Below are 24,420 nucleotides of genomic sequence, written 5' to 3'. Positions count from 1 at the left end.
CAAAGACTAGCCTCAGAAAACAGGTACGGTTTAGATTTTTATTGATATGTATTCTTGCTTTATCAACTGCCTATAATTAAATGCAAACTGTAGATATCCAGCACTTGAAGTAAGAAGGGCTATAAAGAAACCAAGAGTTAGTCAGCGATTCTTACCTACTGACAATCTAGAAGGACTAGCTTCTCTGCTGCATCCCTGACTTCGTGGGATTTTGCTTCGTTTTTGTGCAGTTGCAGGATTCACTAACACTCTCTGAACTCCTGTGTTCATAGTGGAAAGTGTGGTTGTTGTCAAAACTCTTCCAGGAGACCCAGATCTACTGCCAGCTGAAGGCAAAATGAATAAATATAAGTAACAGCATAGAAGATAAACAACCATGGTTAAAAAGAGAAAATGCTTAAAGTTAGTAGGAAAATGGTGGTAGATTGAAATGGTCTGGAAAAACTTACAAGGTAAAAATGTGAGATAGAAAACCCTGGTCCACGTTCTTACAGCACTACTTACAAGGCAGATAAAATTATCAATGCAAGGAAGCACTTGACATGGTATTTAGCACTAGATATGCTCAAGATACCATAAATATTATTTCTAGTCTTCCTCAACAGTTCCAATGTCCCCAACATGAACGAACATTGGTGTGTTCATTTCTTAAGCTACATGGTCTCACTAATCACATTTTCTATTAAAAAAGAAAATAAAAGAACTGCTATAAAGCTAAAGGGAGCAACTTTAAACTGGTTATTTCATAATTACCCCAGCTCTTCCAATGCAACCAATGTTATAATTAAATAACATTATTTTCCTAACATTTAAACTCTTCTTCCTTGCTTTTAAAAGCATGGGGTCTTCAAGCACTACTCTCTGATAAGTTAAATAAAATGTCACTGAAGACAATTAAAATACTCATGTTCATTTCTGTGGAGGTTACCCCACAAATTCAAAGAATTTGAATCTTCAATTAGTAAAATCTTCAATTAGTTTTAAACAAACGAAAAAATTATCAAGACTTAAGTGTCTTATATTTTTATTAATCAAAACTGCACATTACAAAGTGCTATAAATGTTCATTTCAACACACTGTACTCACTACCAGAAACTGGTCACTGATTCCTAACTTTGGTATTTTAGTTACAGAAAATTTAAGTTGTAAGCTCTAACAAAGAACCCATTCTTCTCTAGTTATAACCAATTTATGCCACCGATATAAAGATATTGTTTCCAGCTGCAGAATTCAAGAAGTCTGACCAAATAAAAAGCAAAACATAATTTTAACCAAGGTCAGTTACATACAGATACGAACATTTCATTAATCTTTCAAAAATAATCAGGTAACTGTATGACCACAGCTATGCGATCGAATCTATAGACTTAACATGCAACATCTCAAGTGAGTGTCATGGGTTACTTTTTATGTGGCACATTTAAAAAGGATACAAGTTGATTAAAGCTTGACTATATGGGAAAAGAAAGAAAATCCTAAACAAAACATATGCTGAGTGGAAGGGAGAGAACTAAAACAATGTACCATGCATATACTTTCAGATTCATTGTTTGAATTCAAACTTGAAATGATTATTCGCAAAATCCCTTTTCCAAACTATGGACCTATTCAGCAGAAATGATAAATAAAATATTACACAGCCTGGAAAAAACAAGCATAACTGCTAGAGCAAAAAAAGAATAGACAAATCTATAAAACTGCTGCGGTCTGCAAAAATTAAGGGTTTGGCAGTTTCTTCCTATCAGGGGATTTCCACTTAAGACCTGATATTACTATGCTTTCTTCCTAACCTCCAATATTTTATATCTCTTTAAAACAATGACAATATTGTAAAAGTTTTCACTGCACCAGAGACTTTTAAAAGATTTTCTTCAATAGGTCAGAAACCTGAAAAACGTACTCTTCTCAGAATACACAGAAAAAATGCAACCTCTCATTCTAATACGTTATTTATCTTTCTATTGTCTGAGCTGCAAAGTGAACCACTATAGCATAAATAAACCAAATGAAGCTTAATATCCTCAAAATATTATGCTAATAACAGCATTGGCATAGTGTTGTCAGTACTACCACCTGTAGCAGATTTAAGTGAACTGAATGATGAAAGAAGGATTACTTAAAACAGTATTCCAAAATGACAAAACCCTCCCATCTCTACTGCCTTCTAAATAAGGATTACATCCAATTAGGTAAGTGCAGCACATGGAAAAAAGCGAGCCAGAATTTCTGCTGAATAGGGTCCTTAAATGAGACATGTCAAACAGGTGATCAAACAATGATGTATACACAAATTCTGTAGACTCTTACCACCAATGGGGTTAGCAGACTGTGATCCTGAACAAGTGTAAAGGCAGAATTAGGGTAGGGGTTTATAATCCATGAAGAGGGAGGGAGCAGAGCAGATTAAAAAATGGATGGCAAATGGAAATAAGAAAGCTTTAGTCATTTCACACAGGAAAAAAAGCCACAAGGGGGTTATGCTAAAGCAGTGCTTTCAAGTAGCTTCCACAGTTGAAGAACTAAACTCAGATGCTCTATGTATAAAGCAGATGAAGCAAAGCTGCACAAGCAAATTACAATTCTTCAGCTTTCTAATCAAGAACTGGATAATACTGAAGAATTAAATTTCAATTAAACATGAAACTGTAGCCTTCATATTACTTTAAAAGAATATTACATTGCCAAAAAGCTTCAAGAAGTTTAACAGCTGAACGAAAATTACATACAAGGCCAAAATGTGGTTTTTGGTTTTTTGTTTTTTTTTTAATTGAGACAGACAGTAAAGGAACTAAGCTGCAGGTGCAGTGGATGACAAAAAAAAAAAAACAACTCACAATGGCACAACTGAAAAGACTTGCATAGAATTTCAGGTTTTCCTCTTTAAAATTAATCTGAAGTATAAAAGGAAGAATTTTTTGCCATTCAGAAATCTAATTCTTTTTCTCTGAATGAAGATTATAATGCAATTTAGCACACCTTGCTGAATTACCTGACAATCAAACAGGAAGGGAAAGGAAAAAAAATGGAACAATTTTTTTCCATAGATAAGAATAAAATAATGAGCTATAGATTGTATATGCATTTCTTTTACATTACAATTTAAAAATAGAAGAGGAAGAGTAAAGGGCTTCCAAAACCCTAAAAAAGTATCTTTTGTAAAAGCATTCAAATTTGCAAGTCTTTCACAAAATGATCTTTGAACAAAAGTGCTAAACAGTTGTAACCCTAAATTTACAAAAGCATCTGTGTTACAGTGTTTTTTTTTTTAAAATAAAAGCTTAAATCTAATATGAAGCTATTTTCCCCACTATAAGCTGGGGAACTAAAACAATCCCCTGTACGGAAACATCAAGCATCTCGCTCCCTACAATGCTGTGAAAATTTTCAGTCACAAGGAGGATCACCCAAATAGCTGGCATACAGTGCCTGACAATTCTCCTTCACCTGTCCATTTATATTTGTCCTGTTTATCTTCCTTAAAACATCTCAGAATTCTTGTTCTCCCCCACTGACAGGTTATAATGAGCTATCTGAAGCCATCAGTTCTGAGCAGAAGTAGTAATAAAAGGCTGTAAAGGTGCATTCATGCATTTAATTTTCACACATCATCACATGTAGACAAATCTAGTTATTTCAGTATCAACTTATCTCTTTAGACATTAATACCATGCAAAAATGAATTCTCTTGGAAAAGAAAAATTGTCATTATTAGTAAAACAAAACTGAAAAACTTCAGTTTGTTTCCCTGAATATACAGGCAGTTTAATTAATATTAAATGACGATGATCATCACAAAAGTCTTATATTGCTACCTGAATTTAACCTCTCCCCCAAACAGTTTATCAAACACCTTAACTTTTTAAGAATTTACCAAATCTATTCAATGTATGAAGTTATTTTCAAAAAGCTGATTTCAGAACTTTCCCAATACTAATGGAAAGAGCGTTACAGACACTGCTTACAGCTTTTCATAAAGGGAAAAAGTGATTTGGCAGGACTGTTACCTCCCCTCCTTAAATTATTAATCCAAATATTCTTTGCTTATGATATAGTATAGTCATCTTAACACTGAAAACATAAAACAAGTTTTGCACAACCTTTGTCGCAGCAAATAACTAGACTTTATTTTCAAGCTCTCATCCCACAAACACTTGTGGCATTAGAGCACTGTCAAAGCAAATAATGACTTGAAAGAATTACTGTTATTGGATTTTATTATTTTATATTTATCTGTTCAGATTTTTTTAAAGTTTTATTTCACATAACCTGCAAGCATTGGATCAGGTTTGATACAACTGTATTTTTGGAAAATGAAGTAATGCAAAATTGTATGGTAAGTACTCTAAGAGGAAAAAACCCACAAAACTCTTTTACCTGCTTTTTTAACCTCAAAAGTCATTCTATTTATGATAAATGCAGTCAATGCTATGAAGATAAAAGTTACTGCCATTAAACACTGAATTAAGGGCTTTTATTAAAAGAAAGTGGATATGGTTACTGATAGCAAAATAATTGTATTGGAAAATTCAAAACCCGTATAATTAACTGGGTTTATAACATTAGACCTGACATACTATAGGACTGGTTAATTTATTTTAATTTTATTGTTAACTTGTCTTCCTTTCATTAATTTCTTTGCATTTTACTTGATTAGAGAAAGATGAGAATCTGAAAACACTACAGAGCTTAATGAGATGTCATCTGCTGGAGACATCAGATGTGTGAACAAATTGCTGTAGGTCAGCCAGTGCCAAAGAATGTGAGATAATCAGGTCTTATTAATTAATGACAGAGTGCTCAGCTAGACTGGAAATTTTGCATTTGCTTTCGTTTCTAAACAGACACAGAAAATTACTGTGGATTAGCTGACATACAGTAAATTGCTTGTTTTAACCCTTTGATTCAATATAGGCTAAGTAACTTACTATAAAGTTAGGATTTAGTATTTTTACTCCAAAGAAGAGTTAAGTAAAGGTAACAGCTGTAATACAAAAAGAGGAGTATATATATCCAAAAGCTAGAGTAGTGCCTAGCTTAAAATAAAAATATGTATTTCTGGCTGAAAAATAAGACTTTTTGAAAAATGAAAAATTAGGTTTTGCAGGTAACACTGAGGACACCATCGAGCCTACCTATTCTTCTGTATTACACATCCATGTGTCATATGTAACTGACCGAAATTTACTGGTGTTTCATGTTGGGGAGGTCAGAAAGGGGGGAAAAGAATGTTGAGAAGTTATAATTGAAGACAGAATTTAAGATTAGACTTCATTTCCTGTTACTTTATCTAATTTAATTGCCAAACTAAGACCTAACCTAGTATTTTGCCCAGAGAAAAACAACATGAATTAGAAAAGCATGCAAATACCACTGACCCAAAACACTGAAAAAAATACCTTCATTTTTGTCTGGCGATGATGAACCTAAGGCACAGAACAACAACTCAGTATGTAGCTTTTTTTTTTTAAATTAACTTTGACTGTAGCCATTGGTCAATGAATATATGCTTGAGCATTTGGCCTCTTTATCAGGTATAACTGACAAACAGAAAATACATACGCTGAGACTGTGACACCACTTTGGTTCTACTCCGTCCTCTGGAATCTGTTTTAGAATTTCCAATACCAACAGAAGGTGTTGAAAGCTTTGTTCGTACACGACCTATAAAAGAAATATGGCATTAAATCAGTTTTTCACAGTAATGTAGAAAGCAAAGCATCAGTAGCATTTACTAATATTTTCTTAAGTTTCCGTAGATAAAAAAGAAGCATAACGTAACTCAATTGGTGAAAATTCGCTTGGGATAATTAGTAGAAATTTGAACACCTTGAAGGACTTATAGTTGAGGAATCAAAATACTTATCCTCTGATGCTACATGTTTCAGTAAGCAATTTACACATTATCATTTAAACACCCTGAACTAGCTAGGTAGTTTTTGCTTCCTACATAAATAGGTTGATTACATTAAAAAAAGGGAAGTTTATTAAATATAATACGCAACACATATGCTAATGTTGCTATATCAGGTACAGTCTTCTCATGATTACTTGTGGTTGTAATTATACTTCCACTGCCATGAAACTACAAAAATTATGTTGAATATGTTCTGAGGTTTCTTCCTAACTTCACTCCTCTTTTTAGAAATCTAAACACCAGCCTTCCTATTACTGAAGGTTCTACTGTTTTCCTGGCCACAGTCATATCGACTTCTACAGTATTGCCCAAGCCTTTTACAGCATTTTGCTTAGACTGAGTACACTTAAGTACTTCTCAGTGACGACATGATATAAGGAAATACCAGTCTCCTCAACAGATAGAAAAGCTGAGGAAGAGACAGATTAAACTGAGTATCTACAACTAAAACAATAGATTCACTTCTCTCTAGAATGCCAAACCATCTTGGTTTTGGGTTAGATCTTTCTGCATTATTAGCCATGTTCCTCATAACATCGAGAGTATACAATGAAATTACAAAAGAAAGGAAGACCCCAGTTGGATGAATCATAGGTAACTGAAAGGTTATTCATAAAAGAAAATACTAGAGTTGTATACTACATTTCCAGCCTCTCAAACAACAGAAAAATGAAACAAAAACCAAAACCATGCTAACCATAATTCTTACAAGGTGCAAGAACAAAACCCAAAAAGCTTGTACAGGGTGGATCTAGCTCAACAATAATCCACTTTTACAAACAGCATAATTAAAATGTTTTCTAGACAAGTAGAGTCAATATTTGACCCAGAAGAATTAAGTACACAGACTATTATTTAGTTCTAGCCTGTTTAGGCTTTCCACAGCAGAATTTGGAGACCAACCAAGTTAATATTATTCATCCAAGTAGAGGGAATAGCCATAGATGAGAGTCTATAAGAAGAGAATCAGGATAAAGGATGTTATTCACTAAACTATTAGAAAGTAATATGCTAGCAAGAACGGTTAGATTAACTAGTCCAAACTCTACTAGTTATCCCCGTGCAATGGCAATGTTTTCCCACTGAGTGCTGTGAGACTGCAAGGCATGTAACCGCGTTCAGAATTTGGCCCAAAAACTTAGGAATACAGAGTGCCACTATTTTGATACTATGTTAAATTATCGCTTGGAACCTGGTTCAATATTATCAAAGTAAAAATAAAGTTTGTATTTGTGAGGCAAATGAACTGTTAACTCACTTGGAGTGTCTACATCCATTCACTAATGACAGGTTTAAATGTTAATAGTGTACTGAAAATGAATTCCCAAGTCTCAAAGAGATGGATAATAGTAGCACCTGCTTCCCAGAGTGTGAACACATTTGATGAAATTTTCTGTGATAAGATTTGCTTTAAAAAACAAATGCAAAATTATAAAGCTCCTATATTTTCACACTAAAAATGTTAAGCAATGACACTTCTACTGCAGATGAGTACTTGAGAATTAAAACACAAGCAAAAGAATTTTAAAAATACTACATGACAACCAAGTATTAGATGCATAAGCTATCTGGAATTATGAACCTCCACAAAGCCCCAGAAAGACCACATTCTACTTTTAAAGCTTAATTTGTATCAATGAAAATATGAAGCTGAAAATATTAGCTATTCTAACAAAATATTTTCTTACCATCTTCAGAAGCTGTTCCTAAACAGAAAAAATAACAAAATACATGATATTCCAAACAATACTGTGTCTCTCCAATTCCTTTTTGAGATTAATCTTATGAATTTTGACAAATTTTGTCAAGCCAAGAGGTCTAAAGCTTTTATGTTGCAACTCCTTTATTGAACTGAAGCAAAATTATCAAGAAACATCCACACTACACTGTTAGTGATTTACAAGAACACAATATATAACACTGCCTTCCAAACTTATGAAACCACACAAAAAAAAAATCAATAGAAAAAAATATCTATGAGGTAAGTCAACAAAATGACATGTACAGATCAAAACAGACAGTAAAAGTATTTTAGTGCAAGCTCTTCTGAAAATATAAAACATACTATCATAAATTATCTCAGAGAGAAACACAAGGACAGCGTTTCCCACACTGGACAGTGATAATTTGATACGAACTGCCAGCAAGGAGGATTTCTCTGAATTTAATCCATGATTACTCTGAAGATCTATATGCACAAGATCAAGTTTTGCTCAGAGAAGTGGAAGTAACATGAGCTTGCTGAAACCAGATCGCACTTGAACAAGTATGCCGAGCTTAACAGGGCTTGATTATGACAAAATGAGAGTCGGACAAATCTTTTTACTGACATCGGTACCTAGGAATTGATGGGAAGCTATCTAACAGCAGTCCTTCCTAACTCAAAGTTCCTTTGAAACAAATCTGATTATGGAATAAAATATATATTAGTAACGACAAAAAAAGTTAAATGCCTCAAAAAAAAAATCAAAGACTATTTCAGTTTTTGTTTTTACTCTCTGCCATTTCTGCCTTGTAAGAGAACTACAATGATTAAAATGTCTGTTAGTGTCTTTGGCTAGCCTGAACTTAACTTTCTCAGCAACTCTGGTTATTGCTTTCTCATATTATCTTATCTTCAAGGCAATATTTTTAAAAACTCCCTCTAGAAAGTTAATTCAGTGTGAATTTCCATGCTTCTTCACAAAAATCCATTACAGTAATACATATGTAGGAGTGCCTCAGAGTTTTCCAGATCAAATTTGCCAGTCTGTATTAAAAAAAACCCCCAAACTCTAAACTACCCCCACCCCCCCAATCCAACATTCTTCCAGAGCTGGATCTTGGAAGGCAGGTTCTATGCAACACCTAAGCCAGGCTAACAGATAGTTGCTCCTGAAAGGGGGTGGGGTGGGTGTGTGTGTTCTGCTTCGCCACCCTTGCGCTACCACCTGGTTTGGATGGCTAAAGGCTCACTGTCAGCTCCAAAAGCTAATTAACAGAATACTATTCACTTTTGTTTATGCAATCAGTTTTCTGATCAGTTTTCTGACTACTGGTCTGAAGAAAAGAAAAATCCTGTACACGTGGCCCTAAGAACCTTTATTACTGGTGATAACATGCATAAGCTCAAGTGTTCAGCACAGACAGTTATAAATAAATCCTACTGTATACAACATAAGGCAATCTGTTATGGAAATAAGCGAGACAGACACTACTACACTGTACAATCTCCCCTCATTTTATTAAAGTAGGCTGGCCATCTGCAATACTCAAAAATGGCTCAAATTCTTCCAAAAAGTATCTCTCATAGAACTCATCTGTGCTTTAAAATTATTCAGGATTCTGGGTTTTAGAGATTTACCTTCTTACTGTTTTCATTTCTATGAAAAATATCGCCTGCTTTGCTTCCAGTAAACTACTCATTCTTCAAAACATGTACTGTTTAATAAACACTTGACAAGAATTATTATGTAAGTAGCAAACATAACTGACTTGTTAAGTGTTCCCCAGCAATAAATTAGAACTAGAATTATCAGGCACCAAGCTGGGACTCTGTCACTTTATTATATGGGAAGCATTACTTACACCTGAAAAAGACAACTGTTATGAGAAGCCTGATTCTCAACTGCTTTGCAGTTAGGATAAAAATATATGACAATTCCCTCCATGTGTTTAGCAGCACAGCAAATTAAGAAAAAAGAGGCACTAAAACTTAGCTGGAATACTTGGTAATCTGTTTTACCAGGTAGGTGGTCTTAACAAATTATTCTTTAATAGAATTACATTTTATTACAGGATTTACAGGCACGTAAAGTTTTGTTGCTAGACTAGATTTTGATAGAGTACTTCTGAAAGAGAAGATTTAGTTTTACTTTTTAAACGAAATCCTTAATAATGTGGCCAGGCACCTTCTGCTCTCCCATTGCTGTTCTGCCAAGAAGTCAAAAAATTTTACTTTATAGGTAAAACTATGAAACATGATGGAACTAGAGCTCATTTTAAAAAGCATGTATTGATTATAAAATTGCTCTGTAATTAATAGAGTTTTTAAAAAACAGGAGTAACATCCAATTTCTGATAAAGTTTATGTTGCTGATACAGAACAATCAAAAATGTTGACAAATACAGCAATAACACAATATACGTTAAGACATCAAGATTACATGGGGTTAATGAAAACAGCATAGTATTTTGTTAATGAACAGACAAATATATTAAACGTCAGTAATTTTACATAAAAGACACTGTATTAAATACTTAATAGAATCAGAGGACAGACTAAACAATTTCTTACCATCCATCTTGTCAGAAGTATCCTCTTTGTTGAAAAAGCAGGCAAAGAAACATGGAAAACTTAGTGTGTTAGAATAAAGGTGTTCACAGCAGAGTCATAAAACATTAATTAAGGAAAATACATTAATATTAAATACAGCAGACATCTTCTTTATCTAATTCATGCATGTATGAGCTACCTTAAGTAAAGTTGGTTTCTCTCAGTCCAAGGTACAAAATTACATAACAGGGTACAAGTACCCTGCACAGGGATGTCAAATCTCTCCATATTACTCAGATTTGTGCAAACCCTTACAATAAAATATTTATAAACTGTTTCATGCTTAGTGTCAACAGTTACTGAAGCATCAGTACGTATTTATATCATTACTGAACCACAATATTTCTATTTGTTATGAAATTTGCTACTGAGCATGAAGCCTCACCTGGGATAAGGGACAGGAGAGAAAAAGAGATCACAATAGAGACAGAGGACAAATGGGAGAAATTCCACTCTGTTTTAAAAGCTTTAAAGATTTACCAGTTCAGCTGGAAGGTAGTGCATACATATTCTGACAGTAACAATAAAAATTAAAATGTTTAGCATGAGACATCTTATAATTACAGCTCAAGCCTCCTCAGAAAGGACATTCATACTTAAGGATGTCAAAGATAGTCAACATTTAGCATAACTTAAGTAGATAGTGTTCTCATGCTTCTAGAACAGTCTTTAAAAAAAAACCAAACATAAATAAGCAAGAGTTCTATTAATAATAAAAAGGGAAAAGACAGGTGGAGACAACTATAGATTACTATGCTCACGAAATTGTGGTCCTCTGAGGCTCTAAATCTGGCAGCTGCTTAAGCAAAAGGTAGACATTTCTCTGTAAGTAAGGGTAAAAATGAAACTAAATTCAAGCTCCAGAGGAGACAATGTTATTTATTTTGGTATTGACTGCAACACCTGAGATGATGTGGAAAGCATTATGGAACTACAGTAACATTTTCTAGGCATTTTAGTATCATGGTCAGCATTATCTTGACAATTCTGTCATTTAAGTTGCCATATTTGGATTTAGTATAAACAACCCCCTTAAAATGAACAGAGGGGAGAAGTTTACAGATTAGCCTACTTTCTGAAACATGTCACTTGCTTGTATTCACACTCCATTCATTTTACCACTACCTTTTGAAAAATAAGAGCAAACAATATTTTGAGGTGGATTCCATAGTTAATTGATAGCCAAACACACAACCATCACACTCTCTACATAGGTAAGAGGGGACAGGTATGTGTCATTTAAATTACCTTAGCACTATTAAAAAACTTGTTAGGAGAACAAGCCAAGATCAATCAAGCAGTACTGCTTTTGTGTGACTGTAAACAAACCTTGGTCTCCTTGACTATCACTGCCCTTATATCATCTCTAACAGGATTTGACTTTACTGTACATGGCTAGTATCACATTATTTTGCCATTTCAAACTACCATTGTATTCTTCTCCACAAGTGACTGTGTCTGCTAGCACAGCAGAGCTTTCCAGCTACTCAAATCCTTCAAAAGAATATGACCTGGACGTACTGCCTATTTATTCCTCTCCCCCACCCCCACTCACCAAATCTATAAACTACAAAAGAGAATAAGCTATTTCTTTATTTCTGTTATTTTCCTGCATAAAGACACCATTATTTACTTCCCTGAAAACCTCAGTGCCCTTCTCAACCCTTGCTTACAAAATTCTGGGCATGAATCACATATTGCTTAAAATGTTCTGAAAGCAAACCAATACTCCAATCAAGAGCTAATTTTCTGTGAAACTCTTAACATCAAAATAGTCCCTTAATTTCAGCAGCATAAAGACGACAGACTAACAGAGAGAGATGTTTTGTTTGACTTTTTTTTTTCTTTCTATCACTGTCAGTTTTACTTCCCACAACAGCTGAACTCCAGCTTTGTCCAAGATTCAGAGTATATCCTGTTGCACACCAAACCAGACCAGGCAACACCCTGATCTTGGAGAATAATCATCCCACCTGTATCAGGCTTCTAGGCATTAAGCTAGGAGGCACTGAGAATACCTCAAGCAATAGCCAAGAGTATATCTCCTCCACCCATCAAAGTGAGCAGCCTAACTTTGGTGTCCCCACCTGCTACTCAGCAGGTTCTCTGACTCCCACCCCGTGGGCACTAGAGGGAGCCCAACACCCCGAATTACTATTTCAAGTAGCACACATTCCTTTTAGTCAGCATTGCTCATGCTCATAAACTTAATCCTAAAATTGATGATGTTCAAACCATTTCAAGCAGGCCTTGGTGACAAAAGAATCAACTCATGTAAAATAGTTTTTAACTTAAATTTTAAAAAGCAGAACAAAAAAACTTTGAAAACCATAGCCTAAGTGTATCCTAACATCTCCCCAAACACAAGCTAAATCAGAACTACACAGTTTCTCTGCCTCTTGTGATCATCTTCAGCAATACTGACATTAGGACATGTCTCCTTGGTGATCTAGCTGGCACATAAGCTGAGAAGAAAAAACTAACAGTTTTGCGAACACTGAACCTCACTCCCCCCATTGTTACCCCTACAGTATGAATAACCTAAAAAGAACAAAAAACCATGCCCGTATTCCTTTATTCTCCCCACTTAGTGGAGGTTCTAGCATCTACCACCACTATCAAATACTTTTTTCTGCACTCTTGTCATTTGTAGAACTTTCTATGTCTAACAGCAACTATTCCTACCAATGAAGACTGTCACCTAGATAAAAAAACATACACACAGTTCCAACAATATGCTTAGGAAGAAATCTATGAAATCAATGTTATATATTATTGTGTAAAACACTTCTGTACTACATGAAGAAGCCACCACTTACTGCCAGGATGTCTCTCTAGCATTGTTGTAAAATAGTCAGCTAAAGAGCTGAGAAAAATGGAAAATCTAGAGTCTTAACACTCATTTCCCTATTACTTCTAGAAACAAAGCAGCCATGATCACCATCTGCTGAAGGTACCTCTCCTTCCAATATTCCACTCCAGATTAACACATTTAAAGATCATAGTATGGATACATTCTTTGCATTGGCATTCTTCCAGCACAAGAAAAATAAAACATTTAGGAAAGTTGGTAACTTACTTCAGAACACCTGCTCTTTTGCAATACTTGAATACTAATAAGAATGATGCCAATTTTTCAAATGTAGAAGTATTTTCCTGTACTTTTTGATCAAAAACCTCAAAAAATATTTCCCTGTATTGTAAAGATGTTTCCCTTACCTAGTGAAGCATAAGATCCTGGAGGTAGACCGGCTGCTGACAAGCGCCCAGCTCCAGCTGTCTGTCCAGCAGCATGGCGGGCCTTCGCACCTGCAGCAGCATTAACATCAATGTCGCTGCGAGACCTTTGCAGAGTTCCTAGGCTTGGAACACTTTTGCTGCTGCCTGAAACTAGAAAATTAAAAATATAAATAAATTTAGGAAATTAGTTGATAATGAATAAAATTAATTATGTTTAAAAGGTTAACATTTTCTACTACTGCAGCATACCTGCAAAAAGTACAGAAAACAATGTAAAAAAGTGTAAGTCAAGTTAATATTAAACAAAGTGTCGTTAAGGTTAAGAAGCAAACTAGACCTGGTGTTGCCATGAAATTCAGATAAAGAACAGTTTATTTTACAGTAGTATTTATCTTCATAGAGCATGAAACTTCAGCATTATTTAATACAAGCTATGTGCTCCCACCCTAGTACAAGTTACATAAAAAGTTCAGAATTATACGATTTATTACATTATTGAATGCTTCACAAACATAAGGAAATCCACAGCACCCCTTGTGATACTGAGGTAAGATAATATTCCCACACTTCAGCTAAGATGAAGCCACAAGGAAGCTGAATGCATACCATGAATTGCTTTAGGGTCTAATCTTCTGTGAAGTATTTTTACATTCACTTCCAATTATTTACTGAATATTAACTGTTCACGTCAGTTAATTTTAACCATTGGTTTATGTCTTCAAAACTTGACTTGCCCGTAACAGTTTCAGTATCCAGAAAACAAGCACTCTCAATTACTGGCCGTTTGTAAAAAAGAGTTCAGTGATTTACTCCACAATAGTTACAAAGACATTATGTGAAAAGAGAATGAAGATATTCAACTGTGAAAACTCAAGACAAAATTAAACTCTTTGCATTACAAATCTGTGGGGTTTTGTTTTTATAAAGAGCAGGAGCTACATGGGAATAGATAAAAGGTAAAATGATTCCTTCACTTCCAATTGCCATAAGCCTAATAATCATGAATAGACCACAGAATAATGTTTTGTTTCTTTGAGAGTGACTGTTCCATGACAAAACTCCAAGACAGATGATCAACTAATAGCAAATTAGGTCTTATACTTGCAACAACTGAAAACACATAAAATCTGAAGCAAGTACCCAGCAATCTTAGCTCCAGGTGCAGTTATAGTGACACACACCATTATTCAACTTGGAAATAAGGTAAATGCTTAAGACAGTAAAATTTTAAGCTGCATTTAAAACTTAATTCAAAGAACGTGAAGAGTAATTACTGTGCACTGCCCTATATTGCAACCACGTTACCTCTGCCTGCAAGGCTTGCTGGGCTGGCTGCAGACCATTTAGAAGATAGAGGCCGACTGGAAAAAAAAAAGTCAATAAACCCAATAAGTAAGTCTCATGTATCAGATTCAAAAGGCAACATATAATAAAATATAACAACATATAATAAAAGAGAAAAAAAAGAAATCTTCTGTTCTTTTCTCCCCTTCAACCTTCTCAGCATATTTTAGAAAAAGACATTAAATACAGAATGGTAAGGAAAACACAATCATCTTATCTTTTGTATTTTATAAAATTACATCTTCATCACAAAGCATTAATCCTTTGGTTACCAATAGGCACACTTTGCTAACACAAAGTTCAGGCATTCCAGACTTGGTCACAGAAACATTTAAGGTGGTCAGTACAAGGTTTTAGCCACAGGGCTGATCTTATAAAACAGCCATCAAACAAAAATAGTGGGAGCTACACAAGAAGCTTGATTTACTAAAGAAATTATGTGAAGTGGTGTCTGCAGTAACAAGGAAAACAGGTGCACAATTCATAAGCCTCCTCCAGTGCTGTATCTCCCAAGAATCAAGTTACAAATTAAAAAGGAAAATGCTGTAACTTCTAAGCAGCTAGACTGAATTTCCCATTTGAATGTTAGACACTCCCACAATTTATAAAAGGAAAAAAATCCTATGTCTTCTCCTCTATGTTTTCTCCCCATTTCCCTTTACTCTAACTGCAAAAATGGGTAGTTGCTGAAGCAAAATCGTTCTGTCTACTCAAGTTTAACTCTGAGTCCTTCCTTCTGCCTTGTTCAGAAAGGCAAAATGCAGTCAGAGGGACCAGGGAAAAGCAAAAAAACTAGTAGAAGAAAGCATGACACTTTATTCATTGATTCATATCTAGCCATCTAAACATTCATCTGACTGGGAAAGTTTGTATTTGCTGAAATAGTTGACTATTTCATCAATAGTCAAATTATAACCTGAGTCTAGAGTCTCAGCTTCAGTAAAAATGATCCCTCTCTAATTTTATACAAAAAAGCTAAAAGAAAAGAGATGCCTCATACTGTGTATTTAGTTAGCTCAGATGCTCAATGATAATAGAGGTCAGCACTGTTACCTAACTCCTCAGAGAAGATCATGTATTTGCAGCTTATTATGAATACCACCTGCTTTTCTGACACTATTAACTAGTGTTTTGGAGGTATTTTGCTGCAACTGAGTTGAGGAGGCCAAGGCAGACCTCCTGGGTGCATCCTGACCTTACAAGTTGCTCCAAACAGAAGGCACAGACAACTTTCACTATCTATTGCAATTGACATTTCATTTAAGCAGTTTCATATAGGTAGGCACAAGTCACCACATTGCTCTTATTTCACCCACCCTCTTTACAACTATTTTTGATCAATGATCTGCAAGAGCTGTAAGTTCAGAGGGTCGAAAATCATGGAGGATCAGACTTCTAGGAAAACCATACCCATATTTCCTAAGCTAGTCTATAAAGGGAGAACTCAGCATCTATCTTAGAAGGCAGAAATATAATTTTGGGTAACACAGGGAAAATAACATGCATCTAAATGCAAAATTAGTAAAAAATCAATTAAAAATTAATTCATTTCCAATATCACGATGTCTTCTGTTCATCTCTTACTTTACTCCTCCCTTTCTGTACTGTAGTACTTGCATATCTTGCAATACATGAAGTAACATTTGAGGATTTAAGAGTATTTTAAGATAGTAATTTTTCTGTAATTTAGATTTTAACATTTTATTACTAGTAACTCATTAACAGCACTTTGATTATCAGACAGGGAATACAGATTAATATAAACAAGAGTAATCTTTGAATAAACAGTTGTGGAAAATGAAGTGTTAGCAATAGCCTACATTACAGACAATTATTTTTAAATTTTTTTTATAATTACAAGTATCATTGGAAAGATAAGATAAGCCTCTGGTATTTAAGGCAGCAGCCAAAAAGAAAAAAATTAACCTCCAATATGCTGGAAGCAGTCTTTGCTTTCAAGTCAAAAGTGAGCAGACAAGTTCTCTGGCTTTGGAAATGAAGCATCTGAATTAAAATTTTAACAGGTTTAAATACTTTGAGGAAGCTTTCTAGAATTTACAAGAAAAAAATCAGCACATACTACTACTACTATTTTACTTTTCAACTAAAAAGCCAGTAGATTCTTCTGCTATTGGTACCTAAGCAAACTTTTATCTATTCAGCTCAAGATTGTCTATACATTTTAATACACCACTGACTGCAGCATAGACCCACCCTCTAGTAATTAGCAGAGCTGCAAAATACTGCTAATACATACTCAATACTGTGGAGACAGGAAAAAAAAAAGATCTCCTATCTGAGAGACATCAACAGTGAGATTCATTTTCTCATACTTCTCAGTGAAAAGGGATAAAAAAAGGAGTAATGCCATTATTTCTTTCCTAGACTTAGTCCTTGCACCAGAATGCTGGACATCAGTATGTGAACCTTGAAGATATTTTGGTGTAACCAAGGCTGTTAAGGAATATATGAATAAGAACAGTCTGCTAAAATCCAGTTAATGACTGCCCTTACCTTGTTGGGGTAATACTGTCATATAGCAAAAGACAATAAAAGTTTTTTTATTTAAAAAAAAAAGCGACAAAATACAATTACAGCTTTTCTGTACACCACAGAAGTCTGGCTCATTTGCTTTTGAGAAACAGTTTTTATTTGTTAACAGGCTCTGAAACAGTTAAGCGATCCTTACTTTAGGCTCTCCTGTGAGCTGGAGGATGACCTGTCTGACTGAGGGAGAGATGCTATACTGCCAGAATTCTTCAAGTAGGTCTGGAGGCTTCTTTGATAGGGCGGCTCAAGAGAATTGTAGAGAGTCTCAGCTTCACTAGGAAAGTGATTTCTAAGACCCAGATAAGCCCTGCAAAATGAGAATAACCACATATAATTGCTCTGTTTTCTTCATAGTGTGGAGTCAGGAAGGAAAGATTACAGAACGAACCAGGGATGGGAGGGAAAGGAACTCAGACCGAAAATATGTAATGCATACAATACTACTCATCAAATCATTTAAAAAATCAGCTACATTGACTGAATTAATCTTTTCAAAATAACATAAGTCCATCCTCTGAAATTCTCACATTCACTTACCAATTCTGTGGGGAAGCAAGAGAAATTCTTTTCTGACCTACTCACTAGTCAAAGTGCTGCAGTTGTTTACAGACTTAATTAATGGGGTGGGAAGGGGGAAGAATAACTATATGCAGCAGTATTAACCATTATGACTCCTGTTTCAGTAGAATCCTCAAATGCTGCACGACAGTATTATTTGCTTCAACTTCTAGAATGTCTTTTGCAAAAGAAACTAGACAGTAATTCAGGATTCCAAGAACAGAAACATCAATTTTCAACCTAACTTGTGTCCTCCTCTTCAGCCATCGTTAGCCACTCACCTCCAATTAGAGCTTTCTATCGCTCATGTAAAACATACAATTTTTCAGAGCAAAACAGTCAAAACTCACTTTCTTGCCTCCACTCTGGCTTCTGCATCAGCATCATGAATGCCCTTCTTGATTGTTTCAACCAAGACAGCTGCGTGCCTAGAAGAAAGACATTCTTCATGCTATTTTGCTACTCCAACTTCTATTCTAAGTAGTAAAGTTTTACACTTTAATTAACATTTCTTGAAGTAAAAACCAGCTGAGATAGTAGTTCTTTCTAAGATACAACATAAACAAATGCTTAAGCATACTGATGACATAATTGCACCTTCTGTAAAGGTTTAGGTAAGCTTCCTCCTTCAATCTAAAAGAATTATAATCTACTTTTCAGACATACATCCACTTACAATGCTGAAAAAGTTATTTAGAAGTACCTTTCTTAAAACAGAAATGGAAGAAACTATTTCCCCTACTATATTAATACTAAGAAAAAGGAAAAAATTAGAATTACTAACTTTGCTTTCCTGGAAATTCACCTTTGAAAGCTTTTGGCGTGTGAGTTCTAAATCTCAACACATGCTCAAAGAACAGCAAAGCACCCATCAGAACAACCAAAAAACTGTGATGATAAACCGATTTTAATTCAAGACATGTTTGGGGGTTTGTTTTGGGTTTTTTTGTTTTGTTTTGTTTGTTTAGTGTTTTGGTTGTTGATTTGTGTTAGGGGGTTTTTGGGGTGGTGGTGTTTTGAGGGCTTTTTTAATACACACATATACATTCTGACATAAATCAAGTGATCTCCCCATTGCTCCCTTTCTCAGGAGCACCTTGTGGGGTTGAAAGGTGACTATGGAGCTGGATGAGCTCCTCAGAGCCTTCTCCAGAGGCTCTGCAGTCCCTTTGCTCTTACTTTTTGCTTACAGTATACATTCTGCAGACCTGATGCAGGTACTATTTTCCTATCTACCCAGAGAAGCTACAGTGTGCTCTTAATCATTACCAGAAAAAGTCCTCCAGCCTAATCCCACTTGCCTTCTTTTATGGTGAACACACAGATTTCCTCCTTACAGGAGAAAAGACAGATGCTTACCTGTGCATCTTTGCTGCACAAGATACATGACATAAGGGAAACTCTGAGAACGCATGGTACGCATTGCTCACATGTGGTATAGGAGAAGAGACAGAGGGTAAGGAGAGGAGGAAAGATGAAATCAAGGCTGGAGCTTACAGCTCTCCTCCCCCCTGGAACTTGAATGAGCCACATGACCTGCTGTGCTAGAAAGGTTGTCTATGCTAGAAACGTTGGCCAACACTCAATGACATAATCCAATTAAAGGATTCAATGAAAAGATTTCTGTTTTAAGATTCATCAGCAGTTTATTCTTGGGGAAGAAGTATACTGGCCCATACCTTTCCAACGAATGCGTTTGCCACTCTTGTAACAACAGGTCTAAAAATTCAAAGGAGCGCCTAAAAAGACAGAACAAAAAGTTATAATTAATACTCATTTCTCTAACGTGCTTGTGGAATAAACAGTAACTATATTATTTCCCCCCCGAGGGAAATAAATGCATAAAAGTACATTTATCCATCAAATGAGGACATTGGTTGCCTTATTGCAAAGTTAAAATATTCTGTATAGAAAGCAAACATGCAGGCTAACTAGTCCTAAACTTCAAAAAATTTGATTCAGTTAACCATCTGTTGTTTGGGCCATGTTATTACACATATGCTACATTAGATTTATTAGCCCCCAAAAACCAAACTGTGATGGTTGAACCCCAGCCAGCAACTAAACTAAGCACCACGCAGCCACTCACTCACTTCCCCCCACTCCAGTGGGATGGGAAGAATTGGAAACAAGTAAAACTCATGGCTGAGATAAGAACAGTTTAATAATTGAAGTAAATAAATAAATAATGATTATGATGAAGAAGAAAAGGAAGATAACAAAAAGAGAGTGAAATATAACCCAAGAAAGCAAGTGATGCACAATGCAGTTGCTCACAACCCGCTGATCGATGCTCAGTCGGTCCCTGAGCAGCAATCTACCCCTCCCAGCCAACTCCCCCCACAGTTTATATACTGAACATGACGTCACATGGTATGGAATACCCCTTTGGCCAGTTTGGGTCAGCTGTCCTGACTGTGTCCCCTCCCCACTTCTTGTGCCCCTCCAGCCTTCTTGCTGGCTGGGCATGAGAAGCTTAAGTCCCTGACTTAGTATAAACACTACTTAGCAACAACTAAAACATCAGTGTGTTACCAACATTATCCTCATACTAAATCCAAAACACAACACTATACCAGCTACTAGGAAGAAAATGAACTCTAACCCAGCTGAAACCAGGACAAAGACAAAAATCAATAAAGTTTAAAAATTGTACAAAGCATAAAATCTTAATATATTTAAAAAAACCAACCCCACAATACTTTAAAAATTCAGCTATTAAGTCACAACATAATATTTCCATGGCAGTGTCCTTCTGTCCCAAACACTATTCCCACCCTTTCATCTGTCATTACTAAGTATGTAGCGTAAAGGGAAACATGAGACCCTTAGTACAGAGCTCTGCATATAGAAAGCACTCCTACGGATTTGCTGGCTCTGTACAAACTAAGTTATGTAACTGTATTCATTATTAATTAGGAACTCTTGACAATTTAGCAGACAGCCGTTAGCAAAAGGCATACTTTAAAATATGTCTGAAACTAGATCCTGGTGAACAAATAAAAGCGACTCAAATTAGGAAGGTGTAGATGAGTTTTCAAAAAGGTAGTGGACTCTGTTTCCTGAAACTATTGCTTTTGTTGATTATGTTGAATCTTTGACCTGTTCTGGAGGGGGCAGATTTCATTTTTGTTCTGCCCAGATCCTCTGGACACCAACAAGGCATGGCAAGAAACCCTGAAAAGCTTTTCACTATTATAACCACCCTAGTTTGTCTTTGTGTTTCCAAAGGAATAAAGTCAGTATGAAAACAATGCAATTTTGGCCACCTTCACTGATGCTCACTGGACTGTGAACTGCAGCACCCAAGCCACCTTCAGCCTTATGTTCCTCAGCAAAGCCACGGTAAGCAGAGGCACTGAAGCACTGTGAATTGTTTTGCAGTCAAACCAGAAGTTATGACAGGTCAGTGTAATCTGGGTTGAGATAATACTTGCTTTGGATGCAAAGACAGCTTAGACTCAGAGCAAATAGTTTAGATGCTCAAGCTATTTCTTGCATACATATAGCTATATTGCTTTCAGAGCTAGTGTGGGTCCAGAAACAGCGTTAACTGCTTTTATGAGATTCTGTGCAGAAAATGAGACTCTGTCAGGAATCAATTAATTTTGTCAAGAGCCAATCCAAGTGTTCAAGTTTCATGTTCTTGGAAAAAGCAACATGCTGAAGATGCACCTTGGTTGTTAAACATGACAACACATTGATCCACCATGTCCTATCTAAGGTAGCAGCCACTGTCTCAATCCCACAGTCCCCAGCATGGTAGGTTTATTATTTTGGGCACACTATCAGACAGCCTAGCTCTGTGCATTCAAACCACATTGCACAGAAGTTACGCATTCCTCCTGATATCAGGAGAACAAGGTGCTGGCCCACATGACATGCAGTATGCTCTAGTACTTCAACAAACAGCTAACTTCACTATGCCTGTCAGGTCTGGCCCTAACAGTGACTAGTAGGCTCAGGCTGGTTCTTTGCGAAGACATGCGTATCTGTTTCATGCTCCCTCAATACCTTTGTTGTTTATTCTCATTAGACTGGGCAACACAGATTCAACTACAGCTTCCCCCCCGCTTCTGGTTTTAAATCAGAAGGTACTTTTTCCAATAAATGTTAGGAACATTTTAAACTAGAAGAAATTTTGCAGGATACAGTGTACATCCCCCAATACAGCAGAAAGTACCATTCCTCAACATCACCCAATGTAACTGTGCTGAAATTCATTTTTGTAGTGCACTGGATAACACAGTTTTGTGTATTCAGAGTTAATGGCCATAAGTCTTCAAATCTGTTTATTTTCAACACGACCGCCATATTTGAAAAAGCAACAGCTTTAATAATTTACTATTTATAATGTACTCACCTTCTAACCGCAACTGATTTTGAGGTACAGTTGCTTGTTATTAAAGGTATGAGTCGTGGCACATGAGTATGCTAAGAGAAGAGGGAAAGGGGGGAGAAAAAAAAAAAAGAAAAAAAGGACAAAGCAGTTAATGACAAAAGCATTCCTGAATTTGTACTGTACTGATTAAGTCAAACAGAATTAGCAACATAATAAAAATTGCAATCATTTAAAATACTTACTGAAATGAAATGTAGAATACTATTAAATAAGAGACTGCTGCTAGCACATCAATTGATTAAACCTATTTTCTTCCAGAAGGTCAAGCAAAAAGCACTTCTAATGCCATCAACAATCACATCATGATATGCAATATTTAACTGTCAGAAGTCATATATGAAGGCTCAAACATAACCGTCTCCTCAAGGGAGTTGTAAGCTGATGTTATTTTAGTTTTGCCACACAAAAAAAAGTAACAGACATAGCAGTCTTAAAAATCAGAGTTATGGAGCAAAAAGTAAATCAATCAATCTGAAACTATGGGCATTCTTTTAGAGATCAATACAATTAGTGCTACAAAGACCAAATTCCTTTTAATGCAAGATATGTCAATAAAGTAAAAGCACTGACATGTAATATAAGCAAGCTTATATATATAATCTATATGGAAACACCCAACATCCTCATGCGAAAAGGAAATTCTTGAACTACCATTTAAAGTGGATAAGATAAACTACATAAAATCCAAATGCAATACTTTAATTCAGAATTAAAGCTGCCTTACTTCAGCTTATCTTAACTAATTGTAGACACAAAGTATTAACTTTTTAATTCCAAGTAAGAGTAACATGGTTCAACAAATCCATTTTCAGTTCATTTCTTTACTCCTTTCTTCATTAAATGCATAAGATAACTTCTAAAACAGTCCCCAATACAGTGTGAAACTGTAAGCTGTGAAAAACTGCTTTAAAAGTACAGTACTGAACAATTCTTAGCATCTCATGTATCATACTTTCTCCTTAGGTAATTATTGTTGCAGGATATAAACACACAAATTACCAAAAAAGCGGAGAGATAATTATCAGCTCTCAGAGTACTGCCAACTTCAGAATTAGGAGGGAATTAATACGAAAATCTGGAAAAGCCTAACAGTTGCATTTCTTTGTACTGATATACTTTTAAACAGGGGTTTTGGGGTTTTGTTTGTGTTTTGCATAGTTTTCAAATTGAAAAGTGACACATGACTGCCAGAAAGGGAACAATAAGCAATATCAGGGGAAAGAATAAAATGTTTTTACAGATGGAGAAACCTGTATGTTCCAAATCTTTGGAGCTATTGACATTGTAATTTCCAGAAAGTGTTTTGCAAAGGAATCAAAGCCTCAGGCTTGCTTTTTTTCGGCTTTGAGACTGCACATTTCATCTGTTACACCCCTCTGAAGCTGTAATGACACACGCTTCCTCCCAACACACCTTGCAGCTCAATTGCCCAACCTGAATCCCACCTCCCTCTGGAAAAGATTTTCTGCCACCCTAGCATCTCATCACGATCCCCCCCCTTTTTTTTTAAAAATTGATTTCCTGATTTACTAGGAGTCAAGAAAGAGAAATCAGACTACAGTATAAGAATTATCTGGAGAAGAAATATGAAATCCAATAAAGGCACAAAGATGAAACGGAGCTCTTCAATATCACTAGTATAATACAACCTCCCTCTTTATGCAGACTCACAGCAATTAGATACTAAAGCACCAGGATCTGAACTGGCTGTCAGTGGATTCTAGTAGGAGTTTCTGAGCAAAATGCTGACTCCAAGAGCTGTAATGACTTGGGCTCTAAATATTCAATGCATCACACACTCCCCGACCAACTCTCATTTAGTCCAAAGGACATAAGTCCAAAGGAGTGTGGGGCTGAACTTTGACTCTTGATAATGATTTATTTCTTTTTCCACTGAAACCTGAATTTTCTGTTGGAACACCTTGCATGAGCCATTTATGGATTGGGTATTTGAACACCATGGATAGGATTTTCTTGCTTCTATGCTTCCAATCTAGTATGTTAAATTACAGCTAAGAATAACAGAAGTTTAAACAAAATCAGGGCAGCTATAGCCGATGTGTAGGCTCTTCTCCAACTGAACTGAACTAATAAAG

General features: G+C 35.6%; 1 protein-coding gene across 46 annotated transcripts in view; it reads right to left on the bottom strand.

Moving 5' to 3' along the window:
• The window catches only part of CLASP2 (cytoplasmic linker associated protein 2), a 152,412-nt gene that overhangs the window by 41,225 nt on the left and 86,767 nt on the right, over positions 1 to 24,420 (bottom strand). For 18 of the 46 annotated variants that reach the window (XM_069810159.1, XM_069810022.1, XM_069810055.1 and 15 more), the window contains 12 exons: positions 22,286 to 22,356; positions 19,602 to 19,661; positions 18,273 to 18,350; positions 17,504 to 17,671; positions 14,776 to 14,831; positions 13,450 to 13,620; positions 10,192 to 10,215; positions 7,604 to 7,621; positions 5,561 to 5,662; positions 5,398 to 5,424; positions 2,309 to 2,335; positions 156 to 326 (listed from right to left, as the gene is read on the bottom strand). In XM_069810159.1, the coding sequence (XP_069666260.1) occupies positions 156 to 326; positions 2,309 to 2,335; positions 5,398 to 5,424; positions 5,561 to 5,662; positions 7,604 to 7,621; positions 10,192 to 10,215; positions 13,450 to 13,620; positions 14,776 to 14,831; positions 17,504 to 17,671; positions 18,273 to 18,350; positions 19,602 to 19,661; positions 22,286 to 22,356 (973 nt within the window). The remainder of the gene's footprint in view (positions 1 to 155; positions 327 to 2,308; positions 2,336 to 5,397; positions 5,425 to 5,560; positions 5,663 to 7,603; positions 7,622 to 10,191; positions 10,216 to 13,449; positions 13,621 to 14,775; positions 14,832 to 17,503; positions 17,672 to 18,272; positions 18,351 to 19,601; positions 19,662 to 22,285; positions 22,357 to 24,420) is intronic. The other 28 variants (XM_069810065.1, XM_069810121.1, XM_069810192.1 and 25 more) reach the window with 5 other exon arrangements.

The sequence above is a fragment of the Haliaeetus albicilla genome, chromosome 2 (genome assembly GCF_947461875.1).
Source record: "Haliaeetus albicilla chromosome 2, bHalAlb1.1, whole genome shotgun sequence".
NCBI classification, from domain to species: Eukaryota; Metazoa; Chordata; class Aves; order Accipitriformes; family Accipitridae; genus Haliaeetus; species Haliaeetus albicilla.
Note: the sequence above shows the minus strand (reverse complement) of the source record. Positions and strands in the feature narration are given on the sequence as shown.